The sequence below is a fragment of the Harmonia axyridis genome, chromosome 4 (assembly GCF_914767665.1).
Source record: "Harmonia axyridis chromosome 4, icHarAxyr1.1, whole genome shotgun sequence".
In the NCBI taxonomy this organism is placed as follows: Eukaryota; Metazoa; Arthropoda; class Insecta; order Coleoptera; family Coccinellidae; genus Harmonia; species Harmonia axyridis.
This window is the reverse complement of record NC_059504.1, coordinates 48,745,176-48,771,444: the sequence shown is the minus strand read 5'-3', so window position 1 is coordinate 48,771,444 and position 26,269 is coordinate 48,745,176. Positions and strand designations below refer to the sequence as shown.

Below are 26,269 nucleotides of genomic sequence, written 5' to 3'. Positions count from 1 at the left end.
TGTCCTGGAAGATGTGACTTACGGGTATTAGAATGATTCAGGGCCAAATGCACTCAAATGTACGTACCGATTTTCCTTCCGGTCACGTCCAGGTTCGTGCGTTGAGAACAATATGACGGTGCAAACCTCCGCTTTCTACCGTGATAGAATTTGTTTTGTACGAAAAAACTGTTTTCTCCGGGGCCATCCTTTCAGACCAATGTACAAGAATAAATTTACCTGGAGCATGTTTCATATTATAATATCTGCATAGTTGGAATTTCCTTCGAATCTCACGTAGATGGAATACTTAATAAGACCGAATGCAATTCAACAAAACGGTATTTATTTGTTATCAATGAGACATAGTATAGGGTGTTTTTTTCGAGGTATATAACTTTATGTTGGCATTACTGTTCAAGATGGCGACCGATTTAACAGCTGTCAAATGATTTATTCTCAGTTTGGTTTGGCAATTCATCGTGAATAGACTCACGCCTGAACAACGCTCGCAAATAGTGCAATTTTATTTCGAAAATAATGGTTCTGTGCGGAACACGTATCGCGCACTACGTCCATTTAATTTTGTTTAGCGATGAAGCGCACTTCTGGTTGAATGGCTACGTCAATAAACAAAACTACCACATTTGGAGTGAAGCTAAACCTCAAGTGTATGTCGAAACACCGTTAAATCCAGAAAAACTGACTGTTTGGTGCGCTTTATGGGCTGGTGGAATCATTGGTCCGTACTTCTTCAAAAATGATGATGGCCAGAACGTTACAGTCAATGGTGATCGGTATAGAGCAATGATTACTAACTTTTTCATTCCTGAATTGAACAACCATGATGTCCAGGAGCTGTGGTTCCAACAAGACGGCGCAACATGTCACACAGCTCGTGCCACAATCGATTTATTGAAAGACACGTTTGGTGACCGCCTAATTTCTCATTTTGGACCTGTGAATTGGCCTCCAAGATCTTGTGATTCAACACCGCTAGACTACTTTCTGTGGGGCTATGTGGAGTCATTAGTCTATGCCATTTGGAAGACAACATTCGCCGTGTTATGGCCGATATACGGCCACAAATGTTGGAAAAAGTCATCGAAAATTGGACGTCAAGATTGGACTACATCGGAGCCAGCCGTGGCGGTCATATATCAGAAATCATATTTAAAATGTAATGCTACAAGATTATCTTGCGGATAAATAAAATTCATGTCAATTGAATAATCCATCGTTGTTTTATTACAATTTAAAGTTCTATAGCTCTAAAAAAAACACCCTTTATTTACAGCTAGTTTTTGCACCAACATGGTAACTGCCTTGCTTGTTTGATTCGGCAGCTTGGGGCTGTTAGCTTTTGAGTTATTAGAGCTCAACCGATATTACTAACAAGCCCGAAACATTCGAGTCATTAAAAGCAGAATTGAGGTATACTGCATCGATGATATTCCTAGAGCCTCATGCATATAGACCTCTCATTAAAATGATGTATATGTCCTCAAAGGTTTCATTGAGTGATACTAAATATGGATCTCTCTGTAGGTATATCAGTAAAAACATACCTTACTCTTCTGCTAATAGAGACAGGAGCTTAAAAAAACATCTCAGGTCATTAATGTGAATCAACTGGTCTGAATAAATTGAACTTATCCATTATTTAATCCAAATTGCGAAGACATTTTCGACATCGATTCAATACTAGTGGATATGAGACTGGATGGAATGATAATTTTATTTTTTCATTTCAGAGAATGGGAACTGTTCATGGAGAAGAACTGCCTTATCTATTCGGTGCTCCTTTAGTGGATGGCTTCAACCACTTCCCAAAGAATTACAGTAGAGCCGAATTGGCATTAGCGGAGTCTTTCATTATTTTCATAGGAAATTTTGCTAGAACGGGGTAAGTTGAAAGTATTTGTTCATGTATAAATTGCAGTTTTCCACAAGAAGGAAACACTAATACCATGGAGAACTTTTTTCGCTCTGCTGTCCATCTGCCAATTCCTATTTAAAAACTGCATAAATAATTTTGAATGATTCTCTGTCAAAGTCACTTAACTGAGTAATGAATCTGATACTCCTTCATGAAATGTGATCTGTTGAAGAAATTCTATTTTTTCTTTCTCGATCTGTACCTCTGAATGCTTTCAGTGGAATCAGGCAAATATTCTCACAACAATGGAAATGTGTGTCATTATTTTTCACTTCTCATTGATGACTCTCAATCAGATCGCAATTGTATTATTCTGATTATAGAGAAGACTATAGACAGTCATATAGCTCAGAAATTATGTTGTGCTAATTTCAGACGAACTGAATTGATTTTTTCTAATAGGAGGGTCTTAAGACATCAATTTTTTCAATTTCAATTTCAAGAACTAACAAATTCGTTCAGCTCTCAAAAATAATATCCTGTAAAACGAACACCCTTCTCTAACATCTGCAACTTTCGCTATTGAGTGCTCTGAGACCATAAATATTTGCAGCTAGACCTTTCGTTGCATCGATCGAAAGAGGCATATGTTCCAGAACTTCCAGAGACTGGTACAATTTACTAACAGACATCGGAATCGTGTCGGGAATTTCCAGAGGGCCAATAAACCTCTGCAGTGAATAGAAACGAGCTGTCATAAGCACACAAACCTCAACGATAAAATGACCATTTGTCCTCCCTTGTTCCGGACACTGATTAGTATGTGTTCCATCGATATTCCAGAGATATTGTTCCTTTTTTACAACGTGACATTGTATAATTGCGCGGGCTCACTGTAAAACACAACGATAAAAAAACGTTATGATCGATTCGATGGGAAAGAGTGGAAAAGTAAGAGCAAACTCGTTGAATTGATTCGTGCATAATGAAGCTAATTTTGCGCTTCAAAGGTATTGTAATCGGTCGTTTGTGTTGTAATCGATGTTATTTCATTTTGATATTGTACGAATATTATAGAATACGAGAAATATAAATTGAGTTCTCGTTAACTCTTACAGTTAGATTATGTTATGCTGTCGGTTCTGCTTACTTAACATAATTATCATAAAAACCAGCGAATATACATAATTAATTCATAAAATCTGGTGGGAATATCTGTATAGCAATAATTTCGAATTAATGACAACGCTACAATTGAATTTTATCATAGTGAACGTATTTCAGTTTTTTATGAAGCACATTGCTATGGAAAAACTGTCAAAGGTCAAAGGTAAACATTGAAAAAATGGAAGGAATTTGTGAAATTCTCGAGAAAATTCCCGATGAAAAAAAAAAAAAAAACAGAATCATTATCGTCAAAAAGGTCTATGACAAAGAGTACCAAAATTTTGTAAATAGCAGAAACTTGTGTGGAATTTTTCAATGAAATCAGGCTGCTCAAATGGTTTACCTATCTCTTTAAAACAATGTCTTCCGAATTCTTTATCGAAATATTCAATCCAAATATTCCAGTTGACCAAATAATAATCGTAAATGAGACTTGGACAGTAAATAAGAATTTCAACATCGACAATTGCCATGAGTTGATCGAATGTTCTGGCTAGATAGGTAAAATGTTATGGAATTCATTTATGGAGCAACGAATGATACCTACGTGTTTGGTGGATGTCTACCTCAAAAACTTGTGCAAGTGCTAGTTTGTTTGCATATGTATGTAACGGGTGATTTTTGAGCTACATGTGAAGTTTCGATGGTTGTGGTCTATGGTTTGACTTTTGAGTGTATCAAACTGTGTTCACATTGCTGTTCAGTAAAGTTTGGCAATTTATCATAAATCATTTAACACCAGAACAACGCTTTCAAATTCTGGAAAGTTACTAGCCGAAGATGAGCATTTTTACCGATGAAGTATGTTTAGTGATGAAGCACATTTCTGGATAAATGGCTTCGTCAATATGCTGAATTGCCGTATATGGAATAAGCCATTAAGTCATATTACAAGCATTTGAATCGACTGTTTAGTACGGTTTACACGCTGTCAACATCGGTCCTTATTTCTTTCGGAATAGGAAACGCGGTTACGGTGAATGGCGAACGCTCTCGAACCATGCTGACTGATTTTTTGTTTTAGAAAATGGATCACGAAAACATTGACTACATTTGGTTTGAACTAGATTGTGCAACTTGCCATACAACATGCTTAATCATCAATCTTCAAATTCTTGAATGGGGATCCAATAACTTGGTGGATTTCAATGCAGACAAAACACAAACATGTCTTTTCTCTAGTAAAGGCCGATCTCAGTATGCCCAACATAAGCTTGTCAGGAGTAACTGTGCCTTTGAAGTCTTGGTATCACTATCAGCAATTACCTCTCTTGGAAAGATCACGTGAGATCAATTGCCAAAAGTGCATCCCAAAAACTTGGTTTTCTGTTTCGTGCTAGGAGCTATTTCACTTCCAGTCAGCTACTTATAATTTATAAGGCGCAGATCCGACCTGTCCTGGAACACTATTCCCATGTTTGGAGTGTGGCACCTAAGCATGTTCTGAAGCTGCTGGATTCTGTCCAAAAAAGGGCAATTCGTCTCGTCGGTGATGCCTCGCTTACAAACTCGCTCACCACTTTGGAACACCGTAGAAAAGTTAGCGATCTGTCTCTATTTTATAGATATTTTCATGGGCGATGCTCTTCTGAAATATCAACAATCGTTCCTCCTTTGGCAGTCTCTTCGAGGTTAACCCGTCAAGTGCAGTCTTCACACCCTTTTGTGGTCGCGTTGGAGACCTGCAAAACATCTCTTATCAAAGACTCGTTCATCCAACGAACAGAAAGGCTCTGGAACACATTGCCTAGGGAGGTGTTCCCCGAGGCATAATATAACCTTCATAAATTCAAAAAGAACACCAATTCCTACCTTCTTTCCCTTGGTTCTCACGATGTTCTGTGAACATTACAGGATATCTTCTATCCTGGGAACCAGAACATCAACAAAAAATCTATCGCAAAATAAATTTGTGAACACACATGCCGTGAATCTCATTTAAAAAAAAATTCTCTGAAACTATCTACCATATACAGAGTGGTCAGGGAAGAGGGGTATATCCTCTTCTACAGGCCAGAGCCATTTTGCGGTTTTCCAGCCAGTCATCAAGCGATGGCAGTTAATAAATGGAAACAAAAGAGGAAGCTTGCGTTCTAGTGGACAATCAATGGTCAAAGATAGGTCAAGTCACTTCTTTCTTTCTCGACGAGCTGGACTAAAAAAGATCTCTAACTCAGTAAACAGGAACTGACGTTAATGACGTGAAATGACAGGTATCCTCTGGAAAACATGGGAAAAGTATCTAAGGACACTTGTGGCTTCTGTCCAGAAGCCTAGCCAGAAGCCACCGAGACAATTAAACACTTGCTATGCAAATATAAAGCTCTTCACTTGAAAAAACTACAACACCTTGGCTCTTGATTGTTAAAGCCTAGCACCTAGAAAGGCGATAAAGTTTATTGAGAAATTACTGCCAGACTGGTAAACAGCGTGGGGATACACAATAGATCTTGGGGTCAAGGTGCTTGCGAGATCGAATGATCTTTCGCCCCCCTTCTGATATAATCTTATCTACCAGATTATACTAATGAAGAATTAATTCCGACAATATTTATGTTCTGTTTCATTATTTAAAGTTATCAATCTCTCAAAGAAACTTTCATCATACGTTTTTCTACCGATTTTCGTAGTCCTTCAAAAGCTCATAATTTGCATCAGGAGAATCGGTTGTGTTCTGTATAAACTTTGCAACTGGATCCCAGTGCCACTTCAGGCACAATACGCCTGATTGTTTATCCAACAGTTAATGCTTGGACAGTCGCATGTAACTTACGGTTTAGGAGTACGTAGTCTTAATCACTGAATCAACCGATTGTAATTGGTAGGTTAATTGTAAACAGACGCATTCGCAGCACGTATATATTCTGGTACGCTTTGAAATAATAGGGGTTTATTATTGTTATATCTCATGACTAGTTACAGGTGATTAATTAAGCTTATAACGGGTGTTTTTTTTTCGAGGTATATAACTTTAAGTTGGCAATACTGTTCAAGATGACGACCGATTTAACAGCTGTCAAGTGATTTATTCTCAGTTTGGTTTGGCAATTCATCATGAATAGACCCACGGCAGAACAACGCTTGTAAATAGTGCAATTTTATTTCGAAAATAATGGTTCTGTGCGGAATACGTATCGCGCACTACGTCCATTTCATTTTGTTTAACGATGAAGCACACTTCTGGTTGAATGGCTACGTCAACAAACAAAACTGCAGCATTTGGAGTGAAGCTAATCCTCAAGTGTATGTCGAAACACCGTTATATCCAGAAAAACTAACTGTTTGGTGCGCATTATGGGCTGGTGGAATCATTGGTCCGTACTTCTTCAAAATCGAGGATGGCCCGAACGTTACAGTCAATGGTGATCGGTATAGAGCCATGATTACTAACATTTTCATTCCTGAATTGATCAACCATGATGTCCAGGAGCTGTGGTTCCAACAAGACGGCGCAAGATGTCACACAGCTCGTGCCACAATCGAAATTATTGAAAGAGACGTTTGGTGACCGCCTAATTTTACGTTTTGGACCTGTTAATTGGCCTCCAAGAACTTGTGATTTAACATCGCTAGACTACTTTCTGTGGGGCTATGTAAAGTCATCGGTCTATGCGGATAAACCACAAACCCTTGACCATTTGGAAGACAACATTCGCCTTGTTATTGCCGATATACGGCCACAAATGTTGGAAATGAAAATGTAATGCCACAAGATTATCTTGCGGATAAATAAAATTCATGTCAATCAAATAATCCATCGTTGTTTTATTGCAATTTAAAGTTCTATAGCTATGAAAAAAACACCCTTTATAATATTACCTCATCACCAGGATCATTCTGTTTTTACAGCATACAGCAAGCAATATCTCGTGAGCATGCCAGGCGATTGCTCTAACGATATGTCGAGAAATATCCATGAAATAACTAACAAGTTTGGAAGTTGATTGCTGAAAACTTGTTTAAATGGGAATTACCCCTAGTTATTACTACAAATGCAAATTTGAATTATTATGAGTTCCATTCATGACGAAAAACAGAAAGCTCTGTGAAATGGCCTATAAACAAATATATGGAAGCTGTCGAATGTTTATCAGGGCTCACTCAAATAACTCTGAAAAAAATTTAATTATTTTTGCTCATTCATCTAGAAACACCTCGCACCCACTAGAGCATAGAAATCTTCCAATCACAGAGTACCTAACGTCTCGTTAGCGGCGCAACTGCCGGACTCATTCGATGGGCGATACTAATGAAACAAATTGAAACAGAGCAAGTTCCGGTTCCGGTAAAATTCTACGGGTTTTCGCCCGTTCCATCCTCCTATCGGAGGTTTCCCCCGCAATTGAATTGGACCAATAAAGATGGACTGAAACGTGCAAACGATTCGCTGAATCGATTCGTGTCACGTCAATATTGCGTTCATTTCTACAGTCTACGTTTCCCGTTTATCGAAAAGGAATGGAACTGTCCGGTATTGGGGACCGATAGAGCGAAAATGAGACGTCCTAGGAAAATGGAGGAAGGGAATTTTAAAGTCTCTCGATTCCGCTGTTAACTCTATAGTTGGGAGGTTTTAACTCTCGATATTCCAGATTCCTCTGGTTCGGTAGGAAACGGTATCTGAACTTCGAATAACAACTGTACGGGGTGTCCCAAATTCGATGCTCCCTGAAAGCATCAAGAGAACTATAAGAAAAAAATCTTTGAGGACCCCCGATCTCTTTTTAGAAATAATAAGATATCATAAAGCAGATCATAGATATCTGATATCTTGATTCCTTCTCCAGTTAAAGGGCGTTTCTGAAAAACTACTATTTAAAATATTTAACTATGTCTTAGTTTCTGTTCGAGATATTAAACATTAAACATATTTTCAGCGATTTTTATAGTTTAGCTGATACTCATGAAAGTTCAAAGAAATAATTTGCAATTCAAGTGATATAGAGAAGAGATCTTATGACTGAACTTCTTCAGACATTTTTTTTGGAGCCACGTGAAATTAAAGGTGAACACCAATGCTCGATAATCGATGAAATTCTCGAGGACATACAGATACAGCCGCAAATGTGTGAATTGCTGACGGAAAATTCCATGAAAAGGATATGTTTACGCAAACGAATCCATGGCGACAATTTGGCTGATATCGGTTTTCATCGTTAATGACATACCTCTTTATAACGAAATGAACATCCATTGATTCCTTCTGAAATATGGGTACTTATTCATTAATTTTTTTTAATCAAAATAAAATCTCTTATTGCCAAACCTTTCATAAATATGAAAAATATAAATAATAACTGACAACAATATGAAACATTAACATGCATGAAAATTCCGAAGTGGAGTAAAATGTGCGATATCAACAAGATTTGATTTTTTTATTGGCAGAGTTTTCAAGTTGGAACTCAACAACTGGAAAGTCTCTGGTCTATCATAAAAAAACACATTTTTTTTGACAAAATTCTATTTTATTATTCGACATAGTTGACGACGAGGGCGATACAGCGATTAAAGCGATCTTCCAACTTTTCGATACCATTTTTGTAGTACGATTTGTCTTTCGCTTCGAAATAGACCTCAGTTTCGGCGATCTTCAATGGCGCTAAATTTCTTTCCAGCCCGCATTCTTTTAAGGACTGAGAACAGGAAAAAGTCGATGGGGGCCAGATCTGTCGAATACAGTGGATGCAGAAGCAATTCGGAGCCCAATTCATGCAATTTTGCCATTGTTTTCATTTATTTGGGACTCGGCGCATTGTCTTGATGAAACAGCACCTTTTTTTCTTCAAATGGGGCCGTTTTCTAACGATTTCATTCTTAAAACGATCCAATACCGCTATTATAACAATTGCTGTTGATGGAGGTCATCAATGAATATTATACCTTGCGCATCCCAGAATAGTGATGCCATAACCTTGCCAGCTGACTGTTGTGTTTTTCTTCGTTTTGGATTCGGTTCATCGTGTGCAGTCCACTCAGCTGAATGTAGATTGGACTCCGGAGTGAAATGATAGAGCCATGTTTCATCCATTGTCCGATATCATCGCAAAATTTCAGGTTTGTTGAACTTTAACAGCTTCAAACACTGCTGATGATTTCTTCACAATGTCTGCTATCTCGATCAACTTAACTTTACGGTCAACTTTTTCGATTTTTTTGTCGGTGACAGTCTCTTTTGGGCGTCCACTGCGTTCGCCGTCTTCAGTGCTCATTTCACCATATTTAAACATAGTATACTAATCTATGATGGTTGAATTTCTTGGTGCAGACCCGGAAACTCTTCATCAAGACAAGATTTTGCTTCAACTGTGATTTTTCCCTTCGAAAAGCAATATTTTATCAGCACACGAAATTCTTTTTTCTTTCATCTTTTTTCAAATACAAAGTAACCACACTCACAACGCAATATCTCACAGACTAATGGTTCAACTGCTGTCAAATTTTGATACGTATTGTTTGAAGGTTGGTACTAACTAAAAATAGTTGATTTAATACTAGCACCGCCATCTGTGCATCAGACCGGGGACCTTTCAATTGGCCTAATACAGCTGCATACTATGTTGATTTTTATATTGAAGGAGTATATATTTTGGAAATATCAACGTGTGAGAGTTTATAATTTCATACCAGGTGTCCCCGAACCTGTTAAACTTATACAGGCTACCCTTGCATACAGCGCAACCCTGAAAACATAAATTGAAGACACCGCCAATAATGATTTGGCCGCAAATATGGTTCTATCTATCTAAATGAATTCAATGTTCTTAGGATAAAAAGCAAATGAACAGTTTGCTAGTGAGAACAATTACTTCATAATGAAATATTGTGCAATAGATGAGAATAAGACAAGCTTTGGTACACAGCTACACACTGATCAAGGCAAGCCGTGTGTTTATAGAGATAAAGAACGATAACAAATTGATATAAAGGGTGTTTTTTTTAGAGCTATATAACTTTGAATTGCAATAAGACAACTATGGATTATTGGATTGATATGAATTTCATTTATCCGCAAGATAATCTTGTGGCATTACATTTTAAATATGATTTCTGGCATATGACCGCCACGGCTGGCTCGGATGTAGTCCAATCTGGACGTCCAATTTTCGATGACTTTTTCCAATATTTGTGGCCGTATATCGGCAATAACACGGCGAATGTTGTCTTCCAAATGGTCAAGGATTTGTGGCTTATCCGCATAGACCAACGACTTTACATAGCCCCACAGAAAGCAGTCTAGCGGTGTTAAATCACAAGATCTTAGAGGCCAATCCACAGCCCAAAACGTGAACTTAGGCGGTCACCAAACGTGTCTTTTAATAAATCCATTGTGGCACGAGCTGTGTGACATGTTGCGCCGTCTTGTTGGAACCACAGCCCCTGGACATCATGGTTGTTCAATTCAGAAATAAAGAAGTTAGTAATCATGGCTCTATACCGATCACCATTGACTGTAACGTTCTGGCCATCATCGTTTTTGAAGAAGTACGGACAAATGATTCGACCAGACCATAAAGCGGACCAAAAAGTCAGTTTCTCTGGATGTAACGGTGTTTTGACATATACTTGAGGATTAGCTTCACTCCAAATACGGCAGATTTGTTTGTCGACGTAGTCATTCAACCAGAAGTGCGCTCCATCGTCAAACAAAATAAATTGGACGTAGTGCGCGATACGTATTCCGCACAGAACCATTATTTTCGAAATAAAATTGCACTATTTGCGAGCGTTGTTCAGGCGTGAGTCTATTCATGATAAATGACCAAACCAAACTGAGAATAAATAACTTGACAGCTGTTATATCGGTCGCCATCTTGAATCGAAATGATAACTTAAAGTTATATACCTCGAAAAAAACACCCGTTACATATTAGGCATTTAAGGTGAAAGTTAGTTGGAATAACTTACCAAAATCCTAATAGTTTAATATAAACACAACAGATCCTCCCAAATATGGCAACATCCACATTTCAGCATCTCATAAATGCTTCAAGAGCGAGTGGCACCTCATCCCTAAAATCTATGCTTCGGGACAACATGGATCCTAAGTTAGTTTTATGACGAGGATCCCCATCGGAAACACATGTTCCCAATCGTCGGACGTTAGCCGTTTCTCTGCCGTAGATCCTGTACCGGTTTCTGCTAGCAAACAACTAATTTCCTAATCTATATCTCATCGGTACTTCCATCGCGGTCCGCTTTGACTTCATTTGCATGGGGTGGTCGCTTTGTCGATGTTAATTAAATCCTCGTGTCATGTTCTTCACGTGAGGGTCGTACATAGATCGAATACTCGGGTGTTGTCGGTGGTTTCAATCTAACGCTGGCGTTAATATTAATATTAGCGTTTCGTCACCTGCGTTAGCGTAGCTTCTATGACGGTTAAAATTTCATTTCGTTAACTGGGAACTTTTGAGGGTTGAAATACTGTTGGGTATTCATCAGATATTACTATGCCAATTTTCAAAGCGGAAAATCTGCTGAAGGAGCTATTGCGTCACTTACTCAAAAAATGTATGAAGCAATCGATAACAGCCAACCTGCTATTGGTGTGTTTCTGGATCTTGCAAAGGCGTTCGACTCTGTCGACCACCAACAGTTGTTAGGTTCCTTGGAAGATGTGGGAATACGCGGAGTGGCTCACAATTTGTTCAAATCATATCTGTCCGATAGAAAGCAATGTGTCAAAGTTGACGATACCTACAGTAGTTTTGAGCTGATTAAATGCGGAGTACCACAAGGGACGGTACTCGGACCAATTTTATTTATATTGTACATTAATAATTTACTTACCATTGGAACCTCTGGACACATAATAAGCTTTGCCGATGATACGGTTATATTGTACACATCAAGCAGTTGGGAAGACCTAAAACTTAAAATTCAATCGGAAATGAATAATATCATTGACTGGTTTAATCATAAATTACTTACCGTTAATTTTGACAAAACAGTGTTTCTACCTATAACAAGCTACAAAAATAAGCTACCTCAGTATAACACTTTACAGATAATTAATCGTAATAAAATGATCACATTAAAACGTACCGAAAATGTGAAATATCTGGGGATAATTATTGATTGCCATCTTCGTTGGAATGATCATATCAACAACACTGTTTATTTATTTATTTTTATTTATTGCCCATTTAGGATACAAACAGTAAAGAAAAAAATTTACCAACAGAGTATCCACTTAATATTATAATAGGTACAGAAACAACTCGCTGAAATAAAAGGAAAAAAAAAATCCCCCTAACCCGACATGAAAAAGTGTTTTAAGAGTTTTTTGAACCTTGTAAGACCATCCGAAACAATGTCAATGCCACTATTTAATTCAAGACTATTATAAGTAGCTTGAAGGCGCCGCATCGGAGAGTGCTGTCCTGTGTTCGTCCTACGAAATATGACGTTGAAGAGAGTTCTATCTCGCAGATCTCTTCCCGGTACATGCAAATTGATTTTATTAAGGAGAAAAGGTGAATCAATCCCAGAGTGTATAATTTTATGGAGAATACAAAGTTCCTGCACCGACCTACCATCCTTCAATGCCAACATATGATATTTTTTTCTTATAGGGGTATAATCTCTATTTTCTATGATGGTATGAGTTTTGAAAGCTAAAAATTTTAGGAATTTATTTTGAATTCTCTGGATTCTTTTTATGTGAACCTCGTAAATAGGATTCCAGATAACGGATGCGAAAGACAACTTACTGTGCACAAACGCGTAGTACAAGCCAGTGAAGACCCTAGGATCTCTGAATTCTTTGCAACTTCTGTTGATAAATCCAACCATTTTATTTGACGCGCTAATCATTTTTTCGATGTGTGATCGAAATGACCATTTTTCATCAAGCGTCACACCCAAGTCAACAATTTCACTAACGTATTTCAACTTTTCGTTTCCAATTTTGTATTCATATATGATTTTTTGGACTCTCTTAGTGAATGAAATATGAAAACATTTCGACGGGTTCAGAACTATATCATTGAGTTCACAATATTGGACCAATCTATCGAGGTCCTCTTGAACCCCATGACAGTCACCCATCGATCGAACGACCCGATAGATCTTCAAGTCGTCCGCGTAAAGAAGTATCCCACAGTGTCGGAAGCAACCCTTGATATTGTTAATATAAATAAGAAAAAATAGAGGACCCAGATGGCTACCCTGAGGAACGCCAGATGTAATATAGAAAGTTTCAGATCTGTGGCCACCTATCGCGACAAAGCCAGCTCTTCCTGTTAAATAGGATTTACACCATTCTACCAACGATTCGGGTAAGCCAACATCCGCGAGTCTTCTCAATAATTTCTCATGACTGATCTTATCGAACGCTTTACTAAAATCTGTGTATATCGTGTCTAACTGACCCTGGGCGTCTATCTGTTCTATTACATGCTCCGAAAATGAAAGAAGATTAGTTTCTAGGGATCGCCCAGGAAAGAAGCCGTGTTGTTCCTCTATGATAATATTTTTCACTGAGGGTAGTACACGATTATATATGATTTTTTCAAGTAGTTTGCCGAAAATGCATAATTTGCTAATGGGTCTGTAATTCTCAACGTTATCTCTTTGTCCACTTTTGAAGATAGGCGAAATTTCGGCTGTTTTCCACCTAGATGGAAATGATGCGGTTTCGAGTGAAAGATTATATATTAATTGAAGTGGCTTAATCAGATTGCTCATACATTTTTTTATAAATAATGGTGGTATGCCGTCGGGACCACTACTCTTGGATATATCCAATTCATTTATTACATTCTCTATCGTTCGAGAATTTATTTTTTCAACATAACTTATTTTGGGACATTCGGTATCCGGGAGAGCTCCCTCTACAGGCGGGACATAAACATCACGAAAATATTTGGCGAAAAGCTCGGGGACCTCTCGGCCCTTAGCGCGTTTGTTGCTCCATGAGACCGACTGTGGTATGTTAGCTACGCTCTTTCTTTTATTTGCTAAGTATTTCCAAAGTTGTTTTGTATTATGAGAAATCTCGTTCTCGATATTTTTTATATATGTTTTGTAATCTTGTCTAATAATTTTTTTTGACATACAGCGAAGCTCACAGAATCGATTATAAGCATTAAGATCCTTGTATTTTTTATATTTCTTGTGGAATTTATTCTTTTCTTTTATAATTTTTATTAGTTTATGGGAAAAATAGATTGGAAAACTACCACCAACTCTACGGGTTGGAATATAAAGCTTAATGATATCATTTATGATTGAGTAAAACTTGTCAACCACCCGATCCACATTTTGACCCGAGAGCTCAGTTCTCCAGTCAATCTGGGACAAATGATGGTTAACAGCGTCAAAATCGCCCCTTTTAAAATTATGATGATAGTTTTTTGCGTGAATCAATATCTTTGCAGGAGTTAAATTCAAGATAAACTCTAAGGCATTATGATGTCGATTTTCATTGACTAGAAATTCAGTTGGTCTAGTCAGATTTTTGATGTAGTCAACTTCATTGCAAAGAATGAGATCCAGGATCCTACCAGCGTCATTACAGGTAGTATTGAATTGCATGAGTCCCAGATAAGCAAAAGTGTCAACTATTTCAGAGAATCTGTTCCCACTTAAGGTGGGTTCCAGAAAACACTCTCCTTCAACAGATTGCCAACTCACCGAACTGAGGTTAAAGTCGCCTACCAACAGAACAGCACCCTCCTGGAAAATTTTTTCGTTTCTACACAAACCGTCCTTAAATTCGCACAGCGAACCCTCGGAACCCGGAGGCACATATGCACAACACAACAGGAAACGACCCTCTCCATTTGTGTCGATGGATATCCAAACATCCTCGGCATCGGTCTCAAATTCAGTGCATCGAGTCGAGCGAATTGAAGTCTTCACCGCAATCAGCACCCCACCGCCATCAGATTTGATAGAGGATGATGACTCTCTGTCCCTGCGATAGACCATATACCCATCTCCAAAAAGCTCACCAGAGAATATGTTTCCATTGAGCCAAGTTTCGGTTAGGCAGATGACGTCGTAGTTACAAGACAACAAGTTCTCATAAAAGGTTTGCGTTTTAGTTCGCAAGCCTTGCGTGTTCTGATAATATATGTGCAATTCTTGAGCCATGATAGTTATAGATTTTTTTTTTTTTTTTTTTTTTTTTTTTTTTTTTTTGAACCAGGATCTTATAGGTCACCAAGAGTATTCAAGGACTTTACATGAATAATGCGGGATGAGTCATCCTGCCGCAGAAAGATCATACCATTTTTGACCCAAACATATTTGAAGAGTTTCGTCTTAGCTACAGATCTTGCTTCTTTATAGAGAATTTTATTCGCCAAGGTGAGATGTTCATTGACAAAGAAGCATTCAGACAGACCAGGTATATTCATTTTAGAAGATCCTTTGTCCCCCCTCATTCGTCTCTGTTTCGATTTTGCCAGAAAGTCCTCTTTTATTTTTCTACTGCGGAATTCAACTATAATACTCTTTATTTTAGTTTTATCATGTTTTTATACTGTTAACACGATCAGAACTTTTTTGGGCCGCTTCAGATATCTCGCTAAAATCTTGCCTCTACACCATCTCAAAATGCTTTATTTTGCTCTTGTTGACTCCCGTATAGCATATGGAATTATCGGATGGGGTGGCATCACGAATGTGTACCTGGAAAAATTGAACACACTTCAAAATATTTCTTGAAAATTTTATTAAGAAAAGATAGAACTTACCCATCGGATAGCCTATACAAAGAAGCTAGGATACTGGATATTCGACAGATTTTCTTTCTCAAGGCGGTTTGTTTTTTACACAAGAATAGGAGACATACTGACTTTCTTTCACATGATTACCCAACAAGGGCGAAATATTCAAATAAGGTAAAAACCCCTTCGGCGAATAAAACAGTGGGTACCAAATGTCTTGCGTTTCTAGGACCAAGATTCATAAATATAATTTCAGACAGTTACCTTTTCAACATCTCCAATTCTGAAACGTATTATAGGAATAAGGTTAAGTCATATTTACTGAGTAACCGGAGACAGCTTATACATAACTTCTTTAACTAAAAAAAAAAAAAAAAAAAGCCAGGATGATTGTATGTCTGCCTGCTCATTATTGTTCCTATCTAGCTGTTTATATTTCTGTTTCTTTGATGGGGTATGTACTTCAGTATATAAGTATGTACATGTTTATGTGTGCTATAGTGTATATGTATTTTATTTCAACTTTTTTATAATTAAGTGTTAAGATTATCATGTGACACATAGATGAATGGATGGGATATAACACGGACAGCATAGGCTTTGTGTTCTCCCTCTTTATTTGTTTGTGTCAGAATATTGTGTTTGATTCATTATTGTGATTATTATATTGAATTTATATTGTAGATATTTCTGATGCAAATATATTTTATTATTATTATTATATTGAAATATTTCATAGAATTTGATTCATCATCCGACGCGTATTCAATATATTTACATATCCTCTTTATCGAATGAATATATTCAAATAATTATTAAAGGACATTCAGGGTTTTCCAATAAGAGATTTCATTTTGTTATTTTGCTTATTTGATTGAAAAGAGAAAGTACGAACGATGTAAAACGGTATCTGCCAAATGACCGCCACGGCTACAGTTACAGCGGCATACTCTTTCCATGAGATTTTCCATGACCAATTCGCACATTTTCTAATAATTTGGAAAACTTGAATGCTTTTCGGCGTCTCGAAAGTTTGAACAAGCTTTAGAAATGTATTCAGGATTTCATTTTCTGAGTCCTAAAGGCCCTCTAGGCCTTTGTCGGTAAATACTTCCAAGATACTGGGTTGTTACATATTTTGGAAATGAATAACCAATTCTTGGATATTTTCCAAACTCCTTCAGAAGACTGGACGTTTGTTTCCTATCTGGAGACAACCATTTCCAATAATTCTATTACGAATTGAATGGGAAATGTAGAAATCAATTTCATTTTAGGAAAATGCACTGTCGTACTATTGTACTGAATTTTGAAAGAATCTTCGTTTATAGGAATTCTGAACCAATCTATTCTTTAATCATGGATGGAATGCATTATTCCTTCGGTAAAGCTTACCTCAAAAGAAAAAAATATAGAAACTTTACGTCCGATTTTATTTGGGCATTGTTTTGTATGTTACGAAGACCCAGGGCCGTACTGGTTGAGATGAACGTCTGTTTTCCAGATAACTGAAGTTATTGGATTGATAAATCTAGAATTGGACCGATAGAATATGAAAAATTTGGAAGAACTATATTAAATTTTCCTCGATTATGTCACCAAATGGAGTGAGTTAAAAGTAACATCTGTGAATTAACAGAATCTATGGAGGGACGGTAAATATAAATTGATCATTCAGACTCTATTCACGATGATTATTATCAATGGTAAAGTTATTTTGGGTTTTACGAACTGTGAATATATTGTCGTGAATTTTAATAATTTTATCGAGTTTTGTAGGGCGTATCGTTCCATTTTCAATGGAAGAGTGGTTTTAACTTATCAAATATCGAAAGATGATAGCTCCCTAAGAGACAGCTGCCCTGATAGCGGACAAGTCGAAATAAAAACTTTCATTGGAAAAACATCCACATGCGAAGTCTCATCCCGCTTATTAAATTTTATTTATTTTTCAATATTTTACCAACATTTTCTATGGTTTTGACATTGTGATCAGCTCTAAAGGAAAAGCTTCGAATTAATATTTTCTATCAACTGCCAAAGCGGTGTTAGTTCAATTATTAAGAAAATATTGGGTACTTTTCTTTCGAAATTTTTTTTGAATTTCTTTTGGTGCTGATCTCGTGAACTAGGTTCTATTTTGACATTCAGGAAACCTTTAATCGGATGCCCTTTAACGAAATTAACTGCTCAATTCGTGAACTGTGTCAACCCTGAAATTTTCAAGATTCCTTTCTCTCGAAACTTTTTCTGTATATGACCAAATTGAATTCAATTCGAGAAGATATTCGTCAACAGTGTGTCGAATCTTAATTTTTTAGACATTAAAACGAAATTATTAAGCGATGGTTTGGCGCCAATGAACTCTCAAAAAATACAAGAACATTCGGAACGTACAAAATAAATCGTCAGATGCCAGTGAAGAGCAGATGAAAAATTCAGCGCGTCACTGCGAGGAATATTCATGGCGATATCTCTCAGAGCCTGCCGGGATCTCACAGGTGCGTCAATAATTCGGCCATCACTTATTGATATTTCCCTTTTTCATCTGTCAAGTCGGGCCGTCTGCAGCATCCGGCCTCTCGGCGCAGGCACCGTCCGGACCATTTCCCTTTGACCGTCTCTTTATTTTTCCTCGGGATTAAGTCGAGCATCGTCAAAACAAAATTCCTGACGGACGCAACGGGGGTCGTTTGAGCGCACCAAGAAGAAATTCCTCTCTCAGCTTCGTGACTGCAAAGGGGTTTCGGTCGTTATATCTGGTTATTCATGAGAAAAAAAGCGGTGTCTCGAAGATGAGATGAATCCTTTGATTTGTCAGCTTGGGTCCTAGGGATCGGGTGGATGTTCGGTTTTGGCTATATGATTTTCATGCCGGGATGCGATTTGGTTCTCTATTTTGTCCTTTACTCTGCTTGATCCGGTTGTTCAACTTATAACGGGTGTTTTTCTTTCGAGGTAGGTATATAATTTTAAGTTGGCATTACTGTTCAAGATGGCGACCGATTTAACAGCTGTCAAGTGATTTATTCTCAGTTTGGTTCAGCAATTTAAAAATTGAAGCCAAACGTAGATTCTTCGAATGGGCCCAAAATGAGATCGACGTTGTTCCCGATTTTCATTAAGCGAATTTTGTTTAGCGATGAAGCGCACTTCTAGTTGAATGGCTACGTCAACAAACAAAACTGCCGCATTTGGAGTAAGGCTAATTCTCAAGTGTATGTCGAAACACCGTTACATCCAGAAAAACTTACTGTTTGTTGCGCTTTATGGGCTGGTGGAATCATTGCTCCGTACTTCTTCAAAAACGATGATGGCCAGAACGTTACAGTCAATGGTAATCGGTATAGAGCCATGATTACTAACTTTTTCATTCCTGAATTGAACAACCATGATGTCCAGGAGTTGTGATTCCAACAAGCTGGCGCAACATGTCACACAGCTCGTGCCACAATCGATTTATTGAAAGTCACGTTTTGGACCTGTGAATTGGCCTCCAAGATCTTATGATTTAACACCGCTAAACAACTTTCTGTGTCTATGCGGATAAGCCACAAACCCTCGACCATTCGGAAGACAACATTCGCTGTGTTATTGCTGATATACGACCACAAATGTTGGAAAAAGTCATCGAAAATTGGACGTCCAGATTGGACTACATCCGAGCCAGCCGTGGCGGTCATATGCCAGAAATCATATTCAAAATGTAATGCCACAAGATTATCTTGCGGATAAATTAAATTCATGTCGATCGAATAATCCATCGTTGTTTTATTGCAATTTAAAGTTCTATAGCTCTGACAAAAAACACCCTTCACATAGTGGACATAGGACCTTCCGAAAATGAGTAGATGCAAGACAGTCCAGTGTGCAGACGACACCGTTTTTTACTATCATAGTAGAATGCAAAAATTCTATCACTTGAAAGTTACAGATAGACCTAGATGAACTGATGGAAACCTTCAAGAAATGGAGAATCTAATTGAATACAACGACAATAGTTGCAATCTACTTCGGACGAACAACAGTAAAGAAACAGAAAGCAGGAAACATCAGAATAGAAAATCAGACGATAGAATGGAAAAAAAGGAGCAAAATATCTAGGAATAATTCTAGATGAAAAAATGAACTGTAGCAGAAAGATAAAAGAAAACAAAAAAAATCAAGGGAAGTGCACGAGAGACTCTTTCTGCTGCTCAACCCAAAAAGTAAACTTTCCTCAGAAAACAAGTTGAACATTATAAATATAGTCCTGAGCATTAGTTATGCGGGAGTAACCTGGTATAATACGAAAGACAATAAAGAAGATCACCAAATATAGTAATCTGAAGAGTGGTTGGTATGTTACCAACCTACAAAACAAAGAAAAATTGAAAATGGGAACTATTGAGGGAATAATGCACTCAATTCGACATCTTTCCGTAGGCAACGTGTTAGCCACAGCCTGCTTCTGTTTATGATTTTATAGCCTTTGGGATGTGAAGAAGAGAAGGGTTTACTCTGGAATCTCCTCGGGGGTGGGGAAGGGAAGGAATGCGGAAAGATGCCATCGCCTAGGGATAACCCGGTATAATTTGATAAAAAAACGTCTTTGAGGAGGGTAGGCGTGTTTGGATGATGGACGTAGCAGCTGTTTCGGGGTGTAGGCGTTCTTGTTCATATCACGATACAGATTTCAGGCACTGGGATTAAAAATGTCATCAACGGTAAAGAGATTGTACGGTATATCACGTCTTTAATGTATTAATTCGGAAATTTCTAGAGATCCGATGAATATTTAAGTTATATCTCACATCATCATCCATTGGTACAAGCTACAATGGGCTTTTTAGTGATCATTAAAATTAATCAGCCTCATTTTGTAATTTTTTGTATTGAAAACAAGGATTATTCTGCAAATTTTTGCTTATAACCAATAGTTTTGATTTGCTTGAACTAAAACCATTTGAGTCATCCTCTAAATACCTTCATGTATGGTGAAAATGATCTTCTGTGGACTCTACAGGTTGTATTCTGCTAGTACGATTCCATTTCTATTAAGAACATGCAAAACGGCGAATGCATATATTATTTCTTTTTGAATTTGAAAATAGCAATTGGTAAAAACCAATTTTGATCTGCTTCTTTCAGCATATTGGTTGATGTATAGTTCCAATGAATCATAATTATGAACAGTATGTAATCATTCACTGTACTTTTATATCCGGAGCAGATTGGGTTATTCAATGTCTCAACTGAATATTAATATTTCCTCAAATTTTATCAAAATCCAACAAGTAAATTGGGGAATATCAATATTCTATGTAGTTCACGTTTAACATATATAGAAAAAGTGGAAATTTCTTGAAATAAACATAATATTCAAAACCAAACCTTGTTATACCAATTCTCATTAAAATAGGGTATGTAGAACGCAAAAATACGATCAGAATAGGCAGCCTTCGGCAAACTGAGTTTCATTTTTAAGGACAAAAATATTCCTCTACACTTAAAACGCAAAACCTACGACAGCTGTATATTATTAGTGGCAACTTATAGTCTAGAAACTATGGCAATAACGAAAAAAGTGGCAGAACAACTGATAGTAACTGAAAGGGCCATGAAAAGGATTATGCTGGGTATAAGCTAGAGGGACAGAATTCCGAACACCGAAATAAGAAAAAAGACCAGGGTAACTGACATCATGAGTAGAATAGCGAAACTTAAGTGGCAGTGGGTGGCAGATGTTACAAGGCAAAATGTGGAGAGGTGGTCACATAAAGTGAGGTTTTGGAGACCTCAAAAGACAAAAAGAAGCATAGGAAGACCAAAAAGAAGATGGATAGATGACATACTCGATGTAGCAGGCAAGCAATGGATGAGAACAGCAAAAAAAAAGCATGGAAAAATTGGAAGAGGCCTATGTCCGACACTGAATGAAAGAAGGCTGAAGAAGAAGAAGAACACAAGATATGGAAAAACCAGAAAATTCCTCTTTGAACATGGAATTAATGAATTGTGTATGGCCTAAACCGTTTTAATCAAAATAGGAAAAGAATTGTAGATCGACCAACAGACCGGAACCAAAGTTTTAAGATGTTCTGAAATGTATTTTGAGAGTGGAAATTCTGTTTCAATAGCAAAAGTGATTACAATGCTTCCACTATCTTCGATACATTCCGAAGCAATTATTCCAAATAGGTTCAAAAGAAAACACGCTAAAATGTGCTATTTCTCCCTTATAGAAATTCAAAGGCGCTAAAAAAGCAGTCACAGAGATGTATAATAATAATCAGTCAAATAATTAGAAAGAAGGGAATTCATTGAAAAAACCGGAATTCGGGGAGACAGTAACGGCTGAAAAAATAACCGCCATCGCGAAATAAATTCGAGAGGGCAATTCCGAATTCCGCCAATAACTGCAAAATAGCGATTCACGCGTTTATCCGGAATTCAAAACGCCTCCTTCACTAAACGTTCCGTGTTAAATGGGCCCTACTAATGTCCCCTTTTTCTTATTCCTTTTCACACTCTGCGCGTGGAGAGTGGGCTTTATAGCGAGCATAAATAGAATATGCGATTATGGTCCTACGAAACGTGTAATTCCATTGGGGTACTGTGCTCGTGTCGGAAAATGTACTTTTTCCATTTTCTTCGCGTCGGTTCAAATACGATGGCATTTTCGTGGTGTGGGAGATGCTGCTTTTCATCCATGGTATGTCTCTGCAAGTCTGGAAAATTTCAAACACGATCAACTCTTCTGATCATTGAATAAAGGAGTAGTTGAGAAGAAACATAATGCAATGTATCTTTTCATTTTATGTTATATTTTTTTTATTTCGGACATAATTTTTTTTAGATTATAATTGATATTTACTTTGAAATCTGAGGCTACCGCAGAAATCCTAGGGAATCCTAGTAATTTGTAGAATTGTTGCAAATCTATAGAATTTCGTGCTGGGATCTTGTAACCGTTCATCTTGAATTCTATATGTACCTAAAGGGCAATTGATAATTTCAATTTTCTCGATAAAAGATATTTAATTCTGTAAATGGCGTTTTGTATAAGTCAAGGTTGATTTGAGATGCACGTAAAAGTCGGCGCTTTTGCTCTGTGAAAGTAGCAGTAGAAATCCGATGAGTCTAACCCGAAACTCTCATTAGATCGGTGATAATAAACGTCTGATATCGAATCCTTACAATATTAGTAATTGCTCGAATTTTAATAAAAATAAGAATTAGAATGTTTCTGCTAATATGTGGTATTTTCTGTTCTGTTTAATTTAAAAAAGAATTAAAATGTATATAAAAGAAATGTGTCGTATCATTGATTTGTAATTCTACACGATTGCCGAAAAATATTGTACGCAACACGACCTAAAATGGAATTTTGCTATACGTCCAAAAAAACCCTATTTTCCGGACTTGTTACGTAAATTACTAAGATGATAACATTTTTTTTTAATTTTGTACCCTTGACGATCTTTTGAGTATTTTATGTTGATTCTATTCCATTTATTTTGTTTTTTATTGTTTACTGTCACAATTCCCTGATTTGGGGACATATGTTTGGTTTTGGTTGTTACACTCCAGCAGGCTTTCCAACTTTTCTTTCATTATTATATTTGATAAATAATTAATTTCATCAACACAAACAACTTATCAATAACTAGCGAATCAATTTAAATCATATGTGCCCACCATTAGGAGTCATACATAAATATTTTTTTTCCTTATTTCACTATAAGTTAATTAAGTGAATGCGTTTGGTTATTTTCTTTCAAATGGTCCATATTATCAAAATCAGTTGTTTTGTATAATTTTTTCTCCACAGAAAGTGATCTATGGTGTTAAGGCCCAGCCATCCGGGGAATATTTGTAGCGTTCATTAATTTATATATTTATTCTTGAATTTTTTATCTAAATATCGCTTTAAAATAACAGCGTTTTGCCATGGATCCCATATTGTTGTAGCCTCATATTTTGTGTTATTTGAAGAGGCACATTTTCTAGTAAACTCGGCAACATGCTTTGAATGAATTAAAAACTTTTGCCGATATAAAAGTATGGCCCTGTTGAATGACGTCCTACAATACCACACCAGACATTCATCCCAAAAAATTTTTGACTGCAAGAAACAAGTTCATGTTTACGTCTATGAATCAAGGCATACTTAACTGATACTTCCAGAATGCAGAAAAAAATAGATGAAATAAAGAAAATAAAACATGCTGTTGGTCGCTAACGAATTGAAAAAAAATTTGAATGAAATCATCATTCGCATGGAGTTATAAACAAGGCATTTCCCTGGGGAAGAAACATTTGACACAGCAGCGATGCCTGGTATATTTATGTTTTACGCCTACTTTAACGTGCATCTCAAGTCAACATTTGCTAGTTCAAAACTCCGTTTACAAAGTAAAAAATATTGGGCTTTTTCGAGAAATTTGGTGGAACCTACCAAAATTACTGAATTACATTCACATTTCTGTCTTCTCTAATCAATATTGTACCATTTCTGAGAGCATGACTACATGAAAGGGATATTTTCGTATAGCTTATTTCTGAAAGAAACCACTTTTTTCTGAGGCCCGATTTTATATATTTATTTCATCAATATGAATAAGTGGGTATGATATTTCACAGATGATTTTCCATCCCAAAGTCCTCGAAGTAAATGAGTGAAAATGAGCAGGAAAATCCTTCATGCGGAACAAAGCAAGGCCAAGCAAAAACCGATGAAGTATAGTCTAATAGCCGCTTCACAAAAAACCCGACGAAAAATCTTGTATCGAATTATTTCCTCCACGACCGGTCCGTGAAGAAAGCAAATATGAATAAGGACATAAAAATGTCGGAACATGATACACAAGCGCTCCTCCCCCGTGTATTTTCGGGTTCATAATCCTCAATACCAGTAGCAAATCACGACCATATTTCAGGAAATACGATGACAGGAATAACGTTCCGACAGGCGGGGAAAAACGCCAAATCCCTGATGCTCTCATGAACGATGAGATCCGAGAGGAAGGGAAGAATGCGGGAGACTAATAGTAGAGAAAAACACCGGAATGTGGTATTTTTGAAACGAAATATCCGTAGAACAAGGAGAAATTCCTCCAAATATCGTCGGAAAATTGAATTTCTTCTTTTGATGCTGCAGCTATAGGTAGAGGAAAATTATTTCAGCGATCTTACTATTTTTGCGCGAACTGATCGCATATTCTATTGAAATGAAAATTTGCATATGAATGACAATTTGAAGCCTCGTGCAAAATTTCACGTTGATCCCATAATCAGAACCATTACAAACTCAAGAGGAATATTATTATTATTATTATTATTATTACAAATGAATACAGAGTAGAGGCTTTCAAGCCTATGAAACTCACCAAAAAAATAATCATATACATACACATCATTGAATAAACAACCAAATAACAGAATCAATATACTAAAATTAAAAAGAAAACTAAATAACAGAAATTAAAAATCCCAGAGAGTAAAGAGCACAACAAAAATTAATTAACACTGACACACTTCACTCAAAGTTAACCTATATTATTAGCATTGGATGTTTTTTTTGCCGTGATAGAAGCCAGATTCGTGTACAAGATTGTACATTCCTCGAAGAGAGCTACAAGCTCCCTGATGAAGAAACACCAAGAGAAGAAACGATGGAGGGTTCGCCATTTATATATTTAATTGTGATATTCTTTTCACCTTTATCCAACCGATTTTTGAGTTCTTCACGAGTTCGGTTGAGTTTTTCAACTTGCTCGCGTGATTTATCATCAGAAATATGGTAATTCTTCAGGGCAGGATTATCTAAGATCAATCTTCTACTTTTCAGCACTTTGAGGGGTGTATGAAAATTGCTGAAGCATACCTTAACTGGTCGACGGTTATTACTAGAATATGTAATAGTTCTTCATAATAAAGGGTGCGGCAGAGCCGACTGACGAGTTTCAGAGAGCTATTCAAAAATTCAAGTTTCGAAAACGATATTACTAAGAAGGTGACCGTCAGCAGCAACACACAGTAGTAGTCGATTATGAATTTGGTGTGTGGGTGATGTATGAAGATCATATCTTTAAGATGGCCCCAAAGGAAGAGGTCTTAAATGCTCAAATCTGGTTAGCGCGCTGGCCAACCCACGCCTCTTCTCAGTGAGACCAGTCTTCCTGAGAACATCTGTCTCATAACAGCTAATGGAGTTCGAGCTGTGTGTGCTGTAGCGCCATCCTGCTGAAACCAGATGTCACCCAGATCGTGTTCTTCAGCAAGTTTCAGGCTGTAGGAAGGTTTCCAACATTGACACATAACGCTGGAAAATTACTGTGACGGTGACATTTTCCTCCTCGAAAAAATAAAGGCCTTTAACTCCGAATTGAGACACAGCACACCAAACTGTGACTTAAGGTGAATGGAGTGGTCTTTCATGGATTTGGAGAGGGTTACAGGCAGTCAAGTAGCGGAAATGTTGCTTTTTCACTGTTCCGGAGAATGAACGGATTAGGCACAGATTTAGAGCAAGAAAATGATCTTATATTTCCGTAATTTCTGGAGTTGATATATGAAATAC

At 37.1% G+C, this 26,269-nt stretch overlaps 1 protein-coding gene across 5 annotated transcripts in view; it reads left to right on the top strand.

The window, feature by feature from the left end:
* The window catches only part of LOC123679358 (neuroligin-4, X-linked-like), a 447,908-nt gene that overhangs the window by 389,459 nt on the left and 32,180 nt on the right, over positions 1 to 26,269 (top strand). For all 5 annotated transcript variants that reach the window (XM_045616940.1, XM_045616939.1, XM_045616937.1 and 2 more), the window contains one exon: positions 1,734 to 1,885. In XM_045616940.1, coding sequence (XP_045472896.1) covers positions 1,734 to 1,885 — 152 coding nt within the window. The remainder of the gene's footprint in view (positions 1 to 1,733; positions 1,886 to 26,269) is intronic.